Genomic DNA, 15,874 nt, shown 5'->3' on the forward strand with positions numbered 1-15,874 from the left:
CAAATTAACTTTTTTTTAATAAGATTGAAACAAAATTAACCTAATAATAAAAGTGTACTAAGAAATATGTTACAAACGTTTTTTAATAACATTATTTCATGGAAAAAATTATAGCAAAATTATTTATACAAAGTTCAACCCTTATTTAACAAAAATGAATGGATGATCGAGAAATTTGAGCTGTTGTTTTGATTGTTGGCTATAAAGGTGGTAAGGTGTGTAAGACGACATCAACCTGTCAAAAAATGAGTCAGTCCGTCTTGACTTATTTTTTTAAAAATAGGTTAAAAAACTCGATATATCAACCCCAGCTTATTTTATATTAACTCATTCTATTTTGTCCTCGTCATCCTGTTCCATTTTAAAAAATGAGCTATAAAAAACTTAACTCACACCTATAGCACCGATACGACACGTGACACGACACGACACTCCGACACGTCAATCCTAAAAAAATATAGATTTCGACACGTTGGGACACGTTTTAATATTAAATAATATTTTTAATTTATATAGTGTATATTTCATTTAATATTTAATAATTTAACAAAAAAATGAAACTAAATTAATAATACTCATCAACACGTTATAAAGATGGAAGCTTTAATAAAAAAATAAGAACTGGGATGAGAGAGAGATATAATATCAGATAGAGAGATCAAATCATATTAGAGAGAGATCAGAGAGAAGAAGATACAACAAGAGCGTGATAGAAATTGACAACAATGATGCTGAGATGATCTCTTATCTACGTAAGGGAAAAAAAGAAAAAAAAGATAAAATTGATATGATCAGGTGGAAACTTTATTAATATATTTTAACTTTTAAAAAAAAAAAATTTAAAAAAAAATTAAAAAAAATTACGAAAATGCCATTTGACTGTGTCGGACACGGTCAAATTCGCGTGTCAGAATGGTCAACGTGTCGGAAAAAGTCAACCGCGTGTCTGACACCGTGTCGGAGCGTGTCGCCGTGTCAAAGCGTGTCGGACCCGACTCTTCCTATTTTTACAAGTGTCTACGCCATCTCATTTAGCGGATGGAGCGGATCGAATCCGTTTTATCGACTCTAATTATCTGTGAAATTTCCATGTTGCGAGGTTTTTTATGCTCAACTTTTTCCATTTCATAATCGCAGCTGACCGCCGTGGCATGGATGCAGATAAAAATTAAAGTATCTTTGACTTAACTAAATTTTTGTAGATTTTTTTTAAAGATTTTAAAATTGATGCATGTCTATTAATTATTTTATTTTTTATAATTTTAAATTAACACTGTATAATAAATTGATATAATAATATAATAATATTTTTGTATTACCTCGTGCACTATTATACGGGTGTCAAGCAGAATTTTATTATATTTTAAAAAAAAGTCAGACACATTAAACAAGTACCAATTTAATCAGAGTAACTAGAAATGCCCAATTGTGTAATCAGCAAAGCAAAGGATTTGAAAGTCTCCATTACTAAAATTAAAGAACTAAGATAAGAATATGCTTTTGCAAATATATGCGTTTATTCGCAGGTTTTCTTTCTAATAATGGTTTGCTTGGTTGTTAAATTTCACTAGAATCAGAATATTCATTTTATTCCTTTATATCTTTTATTTATTTATTTCTTCATTTCCAATTTCTATGTTCGAAGTTCTGTTTCTTTATCTGACATAGACATAACCCACTTTCCACATCGCATTTGCCATCACAAAAGACAAGAACCAATGGCCAATGTTTATTGGTAAAGACATAATTTTTTTAAGAATGCGTTCATACCCAATTGTTTTTTGGTCATGAGAAGGACAACCTGACACGCAACCGAAGCTTCTGCCAAAAGACAAACTTCAAAACGTCATAGTTCTGTTCGGCCCATTTGAATAAAGCTAAAAAAACAGAGACTTTTATGTGCTTCACACTTCAGCTGTTGCTGTTTCATGTTAATCTGTGTTGGGTTTTGGGTATTTATCTTCCTTACTCAATTTTTTTTTTTCTTGTTTCATAATTTGATTCGAGTTTTTGCTTATTCATGTTACCTCTGATACATTTATTTTTGTTAGTTTAGTGATTGATCATGTGCTATTTTATTTTTTTCGATTTTTTTAATACTATCGCTTGTGTGTAGAATCAATCTAACCCAGTAGGTACTAGTAGGCCTCGCATGATTTGATTTGACGTAGCTCTTAGGAATCGAATGGTTTGTGGTCTTGTGTATGTTGGATTTTCCTAATTAATATCTGGACTTCGCTTAACTATGATGTTTGTTGCGTTTCTAGGCATAAATCATAAATAAGTCTTATGATCTTTTCGTGGGTTTGAGATGGATGATGCTGATGAGGAGGAAGAGCTATATGATCTTTCTCTCTCTTCTTGAATTAAAGAGAAATTAGATTAATTGTGTTGATAATGGTGATCAGAGAGGAGATGGGTATGAAGCCTATTCTACTGAATTTTGGTTTGGCTTTGGCTATTTCATTTGCTGGATTTCTCTACTCACGCCTCAGAACTAGTAAAACCAAGCCCTCCACTGATTCACACACAGGATCTCCTTCAGGTTTGTTTCTGCCTCGTATCAATGTTTTATCTCTGTTTTTGTCCCCTTGTTTCCTCAAATGATGAATCTAAGTGATATTCTCTTTGTGTATAATGTCTTTCTCAGATCATGGGAATGAAGTTAATTTAGGAGGAGGTACAGGAGAAGCATTAAATACTTGCAACACTGTTTCAGAAGGAAATTTTCTATATGCTGTAAGTTTTTTTTTTTTTGGGTACAAATATATACTGCAAGTTACATGAGAAAATAGCAGATTTCTGATTTTTTTAGATGTATTTTTAATTGAGATTTAATTTTTACTAATTTGCCAAGTGCCAACACAATTGGGTAAAAACTTTACACTCGGTCAAATTTAAACTCAATAATTATTGATAGCGGAGAATGATTTTTCCTTCATTTTGTAGCTATAATGCTACATACAAATGACTGGTTTATTATATTTCTGAAATCTTATTAATAAATTGGAAGTTTTAAAATGTGATCTTGAGAAATTAAAACCATAACTTCATAAATTTTTTTTCCCATTTGCAAAAATAAAAGGAAAAAAAATGCTTTTTCTTTTGTTGATTACCCCATGGGGCATATAAAAAAAGCTTGTCAACTTCTGCTGGGAACGCATATGCTTTTTATCTATATAGAAATTGTTGTAGGAAAATGAGAAAAATAAACTACTGTGAGGAGTTAAGGAAATTTTCGGACAGCCAATTTAATTCCAACATTGAAACCTTCTCTGTTTGTTATCATCAGTGTGTCTAGCATGCTTTTATGGAAACGAATAAATGTGCAGCTTTTATCTTCTGATTATCTTTTTGTAGGCTGTAGCTAGCAATTAACAAAGTTAAATATACACATTATATAAAGTTGGAAAAAACTTCTAAGATGTTTTTTCTTAAAAAAAAGTGAAGTAATGTAGGGTGATTAATTTTCCTTTATAGCAGGAAGAAACATGCATCGACAGGGCGATAAGTGACAATTTTCCTACTGGTCTCTCTCCTAGCAGTAAGCAAAATGAAGAGAAAGATGAGTTCCTCCTACCTGAATTTAATGATATTGTTAAGGAAGTAGACTTGGGAGCCACCATTGTCGGAAATTTTTTTAAGAAAGATTTAGAAGCACCAAGGTTAAAAGTAGGATCTTCTATATCATGCGCAGATCCTGAGAAGGATGACCATGAGCAAGAGATAAGGCAACTCAGGAACATGATTAGAATGCTTCAAGACAGGGAACAAAGTCTTGAGGTTCAATTGCTTGAGTACTATGGTCTAAGAGAGGAAGAAACAGCAGTGATGGAGCTCCAAAATAGATTGAAGATAAGTAATATGGAGGCGAAAATGTTCAATCTGAAGGTTAAGACCTTACAGTCTGAGAATTTGAGATTAGAGAAAGAGGTTGCTGATCATGCAAAAGTGCTGGCTGAGCTTGAGGCTGCAGAAGCTAAAGTAAAACTGCTCAAGAGGAAAATAAGGTATGAAGCTGAACGGAATAGGGAGAAGATCATAACTCTTCAACAAAGAGTTTCCAAGTTGCAAGACCAAGAATGCAAAGATGTTGCTTCTGATCAAGATATTCAAATAAAGCTGCAAAAGCTAAAGGGTCTAGAGTCTGAAGCAGAAGAGTTGAGGAAATCTAACTTAAAATTGCAGATAGAAAACTCTGACTTAGCTCGAAGATTGGATTCTACCCAGATGCTTGCAAATGCTGTTCTGGGAGACACAGATGTGGTAAGATTATTTTCACATGCTCCTCTCTTCCTTCAGTTAATGTTTGTTAGACACAAATTTTACCTTATGCTTTTGGAATGCAGGCAGATGCTATGAAGCAAGAAAATGAGCGTCTTAGACAAGATAACGAGGCCTTGATGAAGAAAATTGAGCAACTACAATGTGATAGATGTTCAGATCTTGAAGAATTAGTGTATATGCGGTGGATTAATGCTTGTTTACGATATGAACTACGGAATTATCAGCCCCCACTGGGTAAAACAGTTGCAAAGGACTTAAGTAAAAGCTTAAGCCCTACTTCTGAGAAGAAAGCCAAGCAGCTTATACTTGAATATGCAAATACTGATGAACAAGGTAGCATAGTGGACTTTGATTTAGACCAGTGGTCCTCCTCCCAGGCTTCTTTTCTTACTGACTCTGGAGATTGTGATGTTTTTTCTTCTGTTGATAATTCATCTGCTGCAAGGACTAACGCCACAAGCCAGACCAAAATTTTTAGCAAGCTTAGGAGACTGATACTTGGCAAAGATAGTCATTATCACCATAGTGAGGTTTCATTGCATGAAAAATCTGGATATCAACAAGATGGCAATTCTCCAGGGCTGAGTACATCACCTAGAACTTCCACTTTCACATCTAGAACTTCCTTTGATTTCTCCAGGTTGACGAGTATGAAGGAAGGAGATACCACTGATTCCTTAGCCATAGAGAAATCTAATTTGGAGAAATATGCAGAAGCTTTAAAAGATTCTAGTGCGAGTGCTAAACATCAAAGACGTAGAAGATCAGCATCATATAGTTAGTTTGTTTTAGCTTATTTTCAGTATGCAGAAGTTATACCTCTTTGACTGTGAATGTTATGTATTAGAAATTTAGGCTGTACAGTATACAAAGTATATTAGCCGTTAGGACCAGTTCAGACACCAACCATATAACAAGTAAGAATGCGTTTTTAATCATTGGCAAGCATTCATTGATAGTATTTTAGTTCAGATTATCACAGCATTTCTAACTTGGAAAATGATATTTGTCTCAAAAATTTTACAATTGGTTTATGAATAGTGACATGGTGTCGCCTTTTTTGCCCTTTTATTGCAAATTTATAAGTATTTACCGGTCTAAGTTTTTTGATAAATTATTTATTAATCTAATATGAAAAAACACGCATTGATATTATGCGTTAAAGTCGCGCATGTTCTGGTAAATAGTTTTGAAATTGCACTAAAAAGGTCAAAAAGCTTGAAATGTCATGCTTTGTACGGTTCCATAACAAACCAGCTAAAGGTAGGTCTGTATTAAGTACAGATAAACACTATGAGGCGTTTGACGAAAGGAACAATAGAGTTAATTTAACACAAAATGCATTGGGAAGCGTAATTACAGGGTTTGCAGTGGAAAAAATGTCAAACAAACATGGTGTAATATGTTTTGAAATTAAGTGAATTTGTGCTTACCAAAAAAAAAAGGAGTGAATTTGCAATGAGAGAATTGTGTGCCGCATCATTTGTAATGACATTTTTAACTCTATTTTGCTATAGCATTCCTCAAATTGTAAGCATTTTGCTACTGTGCACTTAACTTTTAATAACATCACAACTACTTGTTAGCAATAACAGCATATATGTTGATCAAATCTCACAGTTTTACGCAAAAGTGCTTTGAGCTTAAAAAGTGAATATGTTTTTACCTTGTACTGTACAGGTCTATTTTTTGGTTTAGTTTGTACTTTTTTTAATTTCACCTGAAAGCGGGAGTGATGAGGATCGAACTCATGATCTCCTAATCACTTTAGCTCTGATATTGATAAGTGCTACTTTAATCCATAAAGCAAGTTTTAAGGTCAAGAATTATGCGTCATGAAATTCGTAAGACTATCCCTAGAACATACAAATTCCAGCAATTAACCAATCAGACTAAAGCATACAATATCCCTATTAGCATGCAAAAATGGGTGTGTTGAAATTCAGTTGTTATGTTCGATTGATAAATCTCATGCAATGATTAAACCTTAAGGTATCGGGTGAGACTTAGTGGGGTGTATTGAATTAGGATTTTAAATGTCTATTTTGAGAGTTGTATAAAAAAAGAAGAAAGAAACTATTTTGAGATAAAGAATCTTATAAATTTTAAAAGACTATCTAGAATTGTAGTGATTTTAAAGAATTTTTAATTTTTTTTTTATAATCAAGATTTTATAAGATTGAATTTTAAAGGATTTTAATAGAATTTATAAGTGAAAGGATAACATGGATTTATAAGATTTTAAAAAATCATATGAATTTTTAACAAACATTTAAAATTTCAAGAGTCAATACAAAAAATAACAAAGAAATGCAATGATATTAATAAAAAAACTAAAACCTAATATAATTTTCTCAATTAGTAATTTGATGTAACTTGATGTCCTACTAAGCAGTAGCTCTCCACATATCTATACTAGCCCTCCACGCATTAACAAATGAAAATTATTTTCTTCATTTGGTATCAGAGCTATGTATATATGATTTATAAGACCCACAATTTTTATTTATTTATTAAAATAATTCATAATTTGCTTATAGAACCTAAAGTTCATGATAAAATTTCGTTTGGGATTTTTTGCCATTGATCTTGGAAATTTTGGGATTTTCGTTCTATGTGACGAGAGTTTTTTAACCATATATTATATGCATGTTTTCATTGAGTATTTTAAGAAAATTTCGAATATGAATTTCTGGGTTTTATTACATGAAAGTTTAGAAAATTTCTCAAATTATTTTCAATCAATACATTGAAATCTTAAATTGTTTTGGGGCTTTTGAAAAATAAGTTTTTAGTGATCTATTGACACAAATTGTTTGAAATCGTTTCTTAGAGCGAAGGAATTTCGTTCATGAATGTATTGTTATAAATCATAGGGTTAATATTATGAAAGTTTCAATCTTTCTTTAAATCGATCTCGTTTCACTGATGTAAAACAAAAATTGATTGGGGTTTTTTTTTGTTCTTATGTTGTTTTCCCATTGTTTTATGTTGTTTTTAATACAAAAATCACATCTTTTTGTGCTAAAAAAAATCGCGACCTAAAATTTGAAAAATCATATTTTAAACTTCCGAAAGCTCTAAAAAACTGCTTAAAATTTTGCTATTTTTGAGATGAATTAGATTAGAATCTTGTTAGGTTGTTGTTTCTAGGTTGTTTTGTGATGAAAATCGCTCAAAAATTTGCTATTTTTGAGCTTTGACAAAGCTCCCATGGCGGGAGCCGGTTTTGAGCTCGCAAAAAAAGAAGAAGCACTGTAATAAAGAAATCTCAAGAAATCCTAGGGGTTAGGGTGAGATTGTGAGTGAGACATCCTATTTATACTTATCACTAAAATGTTTCACGAAATCCACGCAAATACAAAATCAACTAAAATCGTCAGATTTTTGAATAATTGTTTTTTCTTTGTTTAAAATGCTGACGAATTCTTTCAAAATCCTAATCGAATACCACATAACTTTTGTTCAATCTTTAAAATCTTAATTGAATACCAACAGATTGTTTTTGTCCAAAAATAATCCATTAAAATTCTTTAAAATCTCAATCCAATACACCTCTTTAATTAATGGGGATTATTTCTCTAATGTAATAGGAAAGAAGCTCTCTCATGTTTGAGAGACAAACAAAGGGAGGTCCACTAATTTTATTTTATTTTTTGAAAAAAAAAAGAGGCACGTTTTTTTATGTAAGTGTCGTACAACGTTTTTTTATGTAAGTGTCGTACAGATAACAATCTCATGTAATATACATGAGAATATGATTTTTCTTAATTAATTATTTTGTATCTATATCGTTGTTATAAAAAATTCAAAATCTCATTTGAGTGTTTATTGTCGATCATGTTTGGAGCTAACTAAGAGAAATGTAGATATTGGTTAATTTCACTGTGGGAAAATGGTTTTCATTAACGAAGTTGAGATATAAAAGAAAACAAATTTCAATTGAAAAGGCAGATCCCATAAATCACTACAACTGTGTGTCTTTTAAACAGAAATGCAGAATTGCCTTCCAAATATAACCAGTTTACTTCTAAATGAGTTAATACGAAATTTCACAAGATTTAACAACAACAATACAGGTTTTTTCAGACTGAAGAGAAACAACAAACTTTTGCATGACTTGCATCATTAGTGGAATACAACTATATAACGTGTCACAGATGTGTATATATATATACACTATGAAGCACCGATACTTCTTAATTTTTTTTTTGAACGTATCGGATATACGTATCGGACACGTATCCTTTGGTAATTGACATCCTGTATCATCGAGAACGTATCGAAAATGCGTATCGGTGCTTCATAGTATATATATATATATATATATATATATATATATATATATATATATATATATATATATATGGGGCAGGATATTCTTACACCGGTGTAAGAGTTAGAAGTCTTACACTCAATCTTGATCATTGATCCACTTGTATCCAATGACTCACATTACTAAAAAATTTGAGCCTTAAATATAAATGAGATCAACGAACAAGATTAAGAGTGTAACTTACACTGGTGTAAAATGATCCTTACCCTGTATATATATATATATATATATATATATATATATATATATATATATATATATAGTCTAAGAGTCCTTAACCTATAAGGGATATGCCTTGTACAATCAATGCATCGGCTAGAACTTGGTTAGCAGCTTGTGAAGGATGGACGCTATCCCAAAACACATACTTGGTTGCATTAGAACAAGTTCCTAGTGATTCTGGATTGCACAATAAGGATGTTGTCTCCACTGCCCCAGTACCACAGCAGCCTTTCCTTGCCTCTACAAAACCTATTGAATATGATCACAAGACAGGTTAGAAGAATGAATACCATACTTAACCAGCATGCAAGAGATAAATGCCACATGTTGAATCGTATTCTTAGCATTGCTTACCAAATTTTGAAGGGGATTGAACAAGGTCATAGACGGGTTTGAAAATATCAAAGACAACAATCTTGAGACCAGGAAGTTGTTTTTTGAGATTTGTTGCAGCTGAGTTGATTTTCTTATTAAATCCTTGGGCATCACTGTTGATTCTTGAGACACAACCATTCTCATGGAAACCAAATAAAGTTCTTGCAGCAGGTAGGCAACCCAATGGTGGGAGTGAAGTCACTCCAACTTTCCTGGCTCCCATTCTATACAAGTCCTGCGTTCAAAACAATGCACCTTTAATTGGTTTTATTTGTATGGTTATACTTATGGTATTCTAATATTGATCACTTCATGATGCTTATGCCTTATTTTTCCATTTCTTAGCCCGAGTTTGCACAGTGACAAAAACAAATTACCTTAACAAAGCTTGAGAATGCAGCCACAAGGTATGCAGAGTACTGATCAGGAGTGAAGGCTTTGTTGATCAAAGGATTGACATAATAGTTTTGCACAAAGTCACTACTGCCAGCACTCAATATGTACAATGCATCCTTAATGATTGATGCTGCTTTTTTACTGCCAGCTACCTTGGCCAGCTTGCTTTTGTATTCCTTGTAGTAATTTAACTGTTGGGACAATGGAATCGCATGCTGCCAAAAAAGAAAGTAAAAAAACATGAATTTTCTAAGGGCTGTGTGTGTGTATACTGTTCATTCCAAACTTACATTCAAAATAGCAGCCTTTTCATCATAACCAGAGGCAGCTGAAGCAAAGTTTGCTCCAATAAGGAGGTTCTTCCCTGATGCCTGAGGGCTAAGATATGCAGGTGCATATCGCTTAAAACCTAGTGTTTCAGCTGCAAAAGAAAACATTTTAACAAGGACAAAAATTGTATATGTGAATATATGTGTAGCATTACTATCCAAGCTATGTAAGTTCCGAGTTTGATGTTGTTTCCTCACCAGTAAGATCAGTAGCTAATTTTCCATTGCAAAATCTTCCAGTGGATTTATGGCTGACAAAGTCCCTTCCATAAGGAGGGTAATTAGCCTTGAAAAGAGTGGGAAGATAGTCATTATTCCCTACATCCACGGCAGAGTCACCAAATGTTATGATTGCCGGCACAAGGGTATCTTGTGCATTACCCCTAGCCAGGAAGATAAATGCAAAAAGAAAAAGTACTTCTCTGCTATTGATGTTCATCTTTCTCTAGCTAAAAATAATTTTCAGGAGGCTATCTGCTGTATGTTATAAGCAAGAAATAATATGGCAATTGAAATGACCCCTCCCTCACCACCCCTATTGATGAAGGAGGATTAAAGTTGGGCATAGCTATTAAATGAGAACGTGTAGAGTAGTTACATCTGTAGACCATCCTTTGATACTTTACTGAGACCATTCACTTTTGCTTAACATGTGATTTTGCTATCTAATCACACACTCTCGTGTCCACATTATTTCTTTCATTTATATGGCGGAGGAAAGTTGTTGAAATTTTCTGCTTCAGAGATAGAATAGTAATCTTAGTCACGAGAGAGCTGCATGCACAGTTGTTAACTCGGTTGTTGCATTGAAAGGTCTTAGTCACGAGAGAGCTGCATGCACAGTTGTTAACTCGGTTGTTGCATTGAAAGTACTGGCAATGAGTTGGCCTCTTTTGATCCACAATCAATATAAAACATATTTATTATCATATAATCATGTCTTTAAAAGAGTTTTACCTCTTTTGTACACTAGATAAATATTGTCTCTCTTTCTACATAAGCAGTATACCTTTTACTTTATATTGAATATAACAGAAATAAAAAAAATAAAACTGGAAAGCTCATTCTTGATCATCATCTTGCACCCGGGCCATAATCAGCTTCAAGATCAACAACACTCATTTCAAACGAGTTTGATTTCGAAATTTGCTCATTGGTGCCCTCTTGTTCTCGAGCTGCTTCCATTTCTAAGCACTCTTTCAGTTCCGTGACAATGTAACTCATTGATGGCCTTTGGATGGAAATTGAAGGCACACAAGCTATTGCTGCCTCCGCAGCCTTCCACATAGAGCCAAAATCAAAATCTCCCTGCATCCTTGGATCAACAATTTGTTGTATATCTCCTCTTGCAAGAAAGTGGCTAACCCATTTCACAATGTGAGTGTTCTCACGACCTTTTATTATGGCTTGCTGCCCAGTAATAAGCTCCAAAAGAACAATGCCAAAACTATAAACATCGCTTTTCTCAGTCAGCCTGCTGGATGTGTAGTATCTGTAAAAGGAAACTCATCTGAATCATGACTTTAATAAGCCTAAATAGGTAGAAAAAGAGATGTTCAACTTAAATCCTTCTTTAGTTCTATGTGTCTAGTACCATGTTTGTATGACAAAACTTACTCTGGATCAAGATATCCAAATGTGCCAACAACAGCAGTTAATATATGACTTTCATTTTCAGTTGGGAAAAGTTTTGAGAAACCAAAATCAGCTACTTTTGCCTGCATTTTCTCGTTCAGTAAAATGTTTGCAGTCTTAATGTCTCTATGGATTATAGGAGGCTTGCAGCCATGATGCAAGTATTCGAGTCCTAAACATATAGGTTCCAATATCAGTATCCTTTTGTCACAGTAATGTGAGGAATGGACCAAGTAACGTAGTCAAGTGTTATGCTAACCTTGAGCAGCATCAACTGCTATTTGAATCCTGTGTCTCCAACTCAATGGTTCTCTCTTTGCATCTAAGTTTACTTGAATTCAGTCCTTAATCAAGTAACTGTGCAAGCATGAAATGAATCGAATTACAAATGAATATACCTGATAGATACTCCTCTATGTTCCCATAAGCCATGTATTCATAGATGATGGCAGAGTGTCCAACGTCATTACAATATCCAAGAAAGGAAGCTAAGTTTTTATGATGAACTCGCATTAAGAGTTCAGCCTGCAAATACACGGAATGTATTTTAGCAAGAACAGTTCTTTAAACTCAAAATATGCCATTTATACTCCTATGGAAAGAAACATGCCTCAGTCTGAAACTGCTGAGAACCTTGTGGTGATTTTGGCAACACCATTTTGACAGCAACTTGTGTGCCATTATTTAAGGAACCGTGATAAACAATTCCACATCCTCCCTTCCCAATCATTTTCTCAAAGTCATTGGTAATAGCTACTATCTGAGAGTACGTGAACTGTTTATTATTTGACTTCAGTACAATTTCTTCGCTTGATCTCACAGCTTGCTTTGATGCTAAACAAAGTAATCAAAGTTCATGATTATCGTAAACCTCATGTCTATTATATATTGTAATTTAAATATATGTTACCTTTACATTTTTATTAATTAAAATTTTCCTAGTCATTTTGGATTGCAAAATGTTAGTTTGGGCTTATACATAGGAGGAGTATAATGCAATTTGAAATCAATAACTATGACACCCTTAATTTAGCCCGAAGGTAAAACAAATATATCTATTCTGAGACCTGGTTTTCTGTTGCATCTCCATCTCCAAATGATAGTCAGTGCAGTACCCAGCACAATTAAAAAGACCACTGATGAAAGAATGACTGCAACAAGTGGGACAATATTCTTTTTGTCCTCTTGGCATGGGGCCATCAGGCAGAGATCCGGATATCCATCCACACTACAGTCATATCAAAGTTTTTAAGAAGGAATTTTTTTTTTTTTTTTTTTGAAAGTTACTAAGGTTCACAGCTAGCTTAGGCCAGTGACTAACCAAACATCATGATTTTAAATGAAAACAAACCTCAATAAAAGTGAACCATTATTTGATCTTTCCTTGAGAAGTGAAGGAATTTCACCTGAAAGCTTGTTCCCTGATAAATTGCTGCTAAGACAGCACATGTCATATGGCTTATTTGATTTCCAATGAGACATATCAGATATTGAAATCACTGCAACTTACAGAGCCTTCAAGTATTGCAGTTGTGAAAAATCAGGCATTGGACCCGTTAAGCTATTGTTTGATAAATCCCTGAAAAACAATGCATTGTTCTAGCTTAATTAATTATTGCTTATTAATAATTGTTGCTTAAGGGATCCCTTGTCAACTATAATGACAGGGAAGAAATGTACTATTTTCTTTTTCCAATTTTTTTTTTGAAATATTCGAATTTCGTCATGCTGTACATAACTTAATACTCACAAGGATTCCAAGAATTTGAGCTCCAAAAATGAGGCAATTATTGTGCCACCCAATGCACTGGAGGCTAGGTTTCTGCATGCAGTTCAAATATGTTGGTCTTCCTTTATTTAATGCCAATTCTTGAATTTTGGAAGATAAAACTTACAGTGCAGTTATTCTGGGTGAATCATATCCATTATTGCTGCAGTTGAGACCGTTCCAAGAGTATTTTAATGGTGCACAAGGATCTCCTTGCCATGATTTACCCAACAAAGACGTTGACATGTAGTGTGACTTGATCTCCATGATAGCCTTAACTACAATTCTCACAAGCATATGTTGCCAAAGTCTGTTATCTTCATTAACCAATTTTTCCAATATTTTATAGTAACATGCTGCTCATACTAGGAGCATGGACAATATCCACTCACCTTGTGTGTTAATCCAACCTTTTTAATTAGAAGAATGAGGAAGACATGATCGAAATCTAGATCAATTTGTCAAAGATCTCATACTTTGCTATATGCCAACTATACTAAAACTTCTAGCTATTGGGAAAAAAATGTGAAAGATGTCAGATTTTTATTACATTTTTTATGATTTTGTACTGTTAATACATTTCTAACAGTTATGCTCTAACTTTAAACAACAAAAAACAGAAGGAGCTGGTAAGAAACAACTAACCATCTTCTTGGTCTGTAGGTGCCTGCAAGAAATCTTTAACAATGTAAATCTCCATTGCATTGAGAATGGGAGGATGGGTGGAATATGGTTTCTTATGCATAGAGAACATAAGCTTATTTCCCCTAATGGACTGTTCACTATCTATTGTAGTTGAGTGCAAATACATAGGAGTTACAGACTCAGCCCATAATTTTCCATTCAATGTAATGTCGAATTCCCTCTTTTCATTTTCCTGAAGATCTTCGATTTCAGCAAAGTGCATGTAAACATAGGACTCTGAAGTAGGATATCCGGTGTCAAATTCAAATTCGAGTGAATCATTATCATTTTTAGGCCTCACAGCAGTTCTCATTGCTGTTGATGGCAGGTGATATTTAGTATGGTTCAAGGAGTCAATGGTGAAGGAAGTATTGAGTGGTGTACAATCAGGTAAGTTGTAAGGAAACCACATTCGATCATAATAATCTTTGTCAAACCTATATGTTATCAAATAACATAAAAACCAAATCAAAGTAAGTTAAATTTAATTCTTATCTATTGTACTAAAAAAATAAATAAATTAATTCTTATCTAGACAAACAGAACTTGAATCCAAATTATGTATATAGAGACTTTGCTTATAAGTAACTCACCTCACTATTTCATCAGTTGTTGAGCCAATATCGAAACGTCTATATAAAGCTAAGGGTCCAGACTTGGTTCTATAAATGGAATAATCAAAATGCCTCACCTCCAGTGCTGATATAAAAGGAGTTCCCAAATCAGTATTCAATAAACAAACATATAAATTATCCATCGATGGAACGTGTAAAATCTCCTTGATTACCACATGAGTGGAATTGTCAAACCTCACAGAATCCCATAAATTAACCCCAATATAAAGATCAAATTGTGGCAGCTGATTCAACTCATCATAGTTCCCATACATGAAAGTTGCTCTGATCAAGTAAATAGTATCTTTGCCTTCTGGATGTCTTAGTGTGTAGCAATTCCTTTTACCCTGAGGAAAGCTTCTCACAGTTTTGAAGGTTCTTTGAGCAATTTCAGGAATGAACTTGACAGATATGTTTTTGTTTGTTCCAGTGTCAATGAACCCTGTATCTGAAGTGTAATCTATCCGAGTTTCGTCATCAGTATACTTAAGATCTCCAGATAGCCCACAGTCAATGCAAATGGAGCCTAGAATTATTAACACAATCAGGAATCAGAAGAATTTGTGGATATAACAGTAAAGACTAGAGAACTTTTCTTTAATAACCTTTTTCTTTTTAAGTAAATCTAAATTATCAGACAATTTGATGCAAGCTCAGAGCAGGAAGAGAAAATACTCACCAGCTACATCATCTAGTTTTCTTCTGCCTTGTTTGTGATGCATAGAGTTCTTCTCTGTGGCCATAACTATGGACTTTCCATTAAATTCTGCAATGGCATACACTGATGCAAGGACAAACCAAAACATGGAGCTCCAAGCCAAATGGAATCTCCATTTACCAGCCATGCAATCTTAGGAAGAATTAACTAGTTGTTACAAGAATATATTATCAAACCCTGTATATGTTTTGTGATAAGAAGAAAAAGCCAAGGGATTTATTGTAGAGCAGTATGGAGTGGTTGAGAAATTTATACTTATGGGACGTGTCTTATGACACTATTGATTTTTTTTTTTTAAAAAAAAAACCTGTAGGTATCCCCGTACAAGTCACCTTGTTATCAAAGAACAATTACTCCTAATTGAAATAGAGGGTGCATTAGACCTACGTCACCAAAGGAAAGATTAGACTAATCCCCCTTTCGATGAAGAGGCGGTTTCCCTTTTGTCCTCAAAGAATTTCAAGAATTTGGACCCGTTTGGTAAGCGGGATTCTTGGAGATTCCCGAGAA

The 15,874-nt window shown here is 33.6% G+C and overlaps 3 protein-coding genes across 5 annotated transcripts; 1 reads left to right on the forward strand and 2 right to left on the reverse strand.

The window, feature by feature from the left end:
* Positions 1-1,813: 1,813 nt before the first annotated feature.
* Positions 1,814-5,320, forward strand: LOC133309980 (protein CHUP1, chloroplastic-like). Of its 3 annotated transcripts, XM_061510854.1 has the most exons (5): positions 1,814-1,952; positions 2,268-2,545; positions 2,651-2,739; positions 3,481-4,266; positions 4,350-5,315. In XM_061510854.1, the coding sequence occupies exons 2-5, from the start codon at positions 2,398-2,400 to the stop codon at positions 5,067-5,069; spliced, it is 1,743 nt and encodes a 580-aa protein (XP_061366838.1). In that variant the 5' UTR covers positions 1,814-1,952; positions 2,268-2,397; the 3' UTR covers positions 5,070-5,315. The 3 variants fall into 3 exon arrangements, with proteins under 3 accessions (XP_061366838.1, XP_061366840.1, XP_061366839.1); XM_061510856.1 differs by lacking the exon at positions 1,814-1,952 and having other exon boundaries at positions 1,989-2,545; positions 3,481-4,263; positions 4,365-5,320; XM_061510855.1 differs by lacking the exon at positions 1,814-1,952 and having other exon boundaries at positions 1,992-2,545; positions 3,484-4,266.
* A 2,976-nt stretch (positions 5,321-8,296) lies between these two features.
* Positions 8,297-10,423, reverse strand: LOC133309979 (GDSL esterase/lipase APG-like). The gene is made up of 5 exons (XM_061510853.1): positions 10,144-10,423; positions 9,907-10,037; positions 9,598-9,831; positions 9,200-9,455; positions 8,297-9,094 (listed from the first exon to the last, which is right to left on the reverse strand). The coding sequence occupies exons 1-5, from the start codon at positions 10,382-10,384 to the stop codon at positions 8,898-8,900; spliced, it is 1,059 nt and encodes a 352-aa protein (XP_061366837.1). The 5' UTR covers positions 10,385-10,423; the 3' UTR covers positions 8,297-8,897.
* Positions 10,424-10,935: 512 nt separating this feature from the next.
* Positions 10,936-15,472, reverse strand: LOC133309983 (putative leucine-rich repeat receptor-like protein kinase At2g19210). Its single transcript, XM_061510863.1, has 13 exons — positions 15,326-15,472; positions 14,626-15,172; positions 13,994-14,469; positions 13,476-13,626; positions 13,331-13,402; positions 13,091-13,159; positions 12,932-13,012; positions 12,648-12,808; positions 12,191-12,414; positions 11,979-12,105; positions 11,840-11,902; positions 11,563-11,752; positions 10,936-11,437 (listed from the first exon to the last, which is right to left on the reverse strand). The coding sequence occupies exons 1-13, from the start codon at positions 15,450-15,452 to the stop codon at positions 11,020-11,022; spliced, it is 2,706 nt and encodes a 901-aa protein (XP_061366847.1). The 5' UTR covers positions 15,453-15,472; the 3' UTR covers positions 10,936-11,019.
* Positions 15,473-15,874: the final 402 nt, after the last annotated feature.

The sequence above is a fragment of the Gastrolobium bilobum genome, unplaced genomic scaffold (assembly GCF_033153095.1).
Source record: "Gastrolobium bilobum isolate Gb01-03AN ecotype WA unplaced genomic scaffold, APGP_CSIRO_Gbil_v1 utg156608, whole genome shotgun sequence".
Taxonomy (NCBI): domain Eukaryota; kingdom Viridiplantae; phylum Streptophyta; class Magnoliopsida; order Fabales; family Fabaceae; genus Gastrolobium; species Gastrolobium bilobum.

Excerpts from the sequence above, each read along its gene's own strand:
- LOC133309979 (XM_061510853.1), bottom strand. The coding sequence starts at position 10,384 with ATGAACATCAATAGCAGAGAAGTACTTTTTCTTTTTGCATTTATCTTC. Across the intron at positions 9,832-9,906 it reads AAAAGGCTGCTATTTTGAAT|CATGCGATTCCATTGTCCCA; the intron begins GTAAGTTTGGAA and ends CTTTTTTGGCAG. Across the intron at positions 9,456-9,597 it reads CATTCTCAAGCTTTGTTAAG|GACTTGTATAGAATGGGAGC; the intron begins GTAATTTGTTTT and ends TTTTGAACGCAG.
- LOC133309980 (XM_061510854.1), top strand. The coding sequence starts at position 2,398 with ATGGTGATCAGAGAGGAGATGGGTATGAAGCCTATTCTACTGAATTTT. Across the intron at positions 2,740-3,480 it reads AAGGAAATTTTCTATATGCT|CAGGAAGAAACATGCATCGA; the intron begins GTAAGTTTTTTT and ends TTTCCTTTATAG. Across the intron at positions 4,267-4,349 it reads TTCTGGGAGACACAGATGTG|GCAGATGCTATGAAGCAAGA; the intron begins GTAAGATTATTT and ends TTTGGAATGCAG.
- LOC133309983 (XM_061510863.1), bottom strand. The coding sequence starts at position 15,452 with ATGTTTTGGTTTGTCCTTGCATCAGTGTATGCCATTGCAGAATTTAAT. Across the intron at positions 12,415-12,647 it reads GAGATGCAACAGAAAACCAG|CATCAAAGCAAGCTGTGAGA; the intron begins GTCTCAGAATAG and ends TACTTTGTTTAG. Across the intron at positions 12,106-12,190 it reads CTCAGCAGTTTCAGACTGAG|GCTGAACTCTTAATGCGAGT; the intron begins GCATGTTTCTTT and ends GTGTATTTGCAG.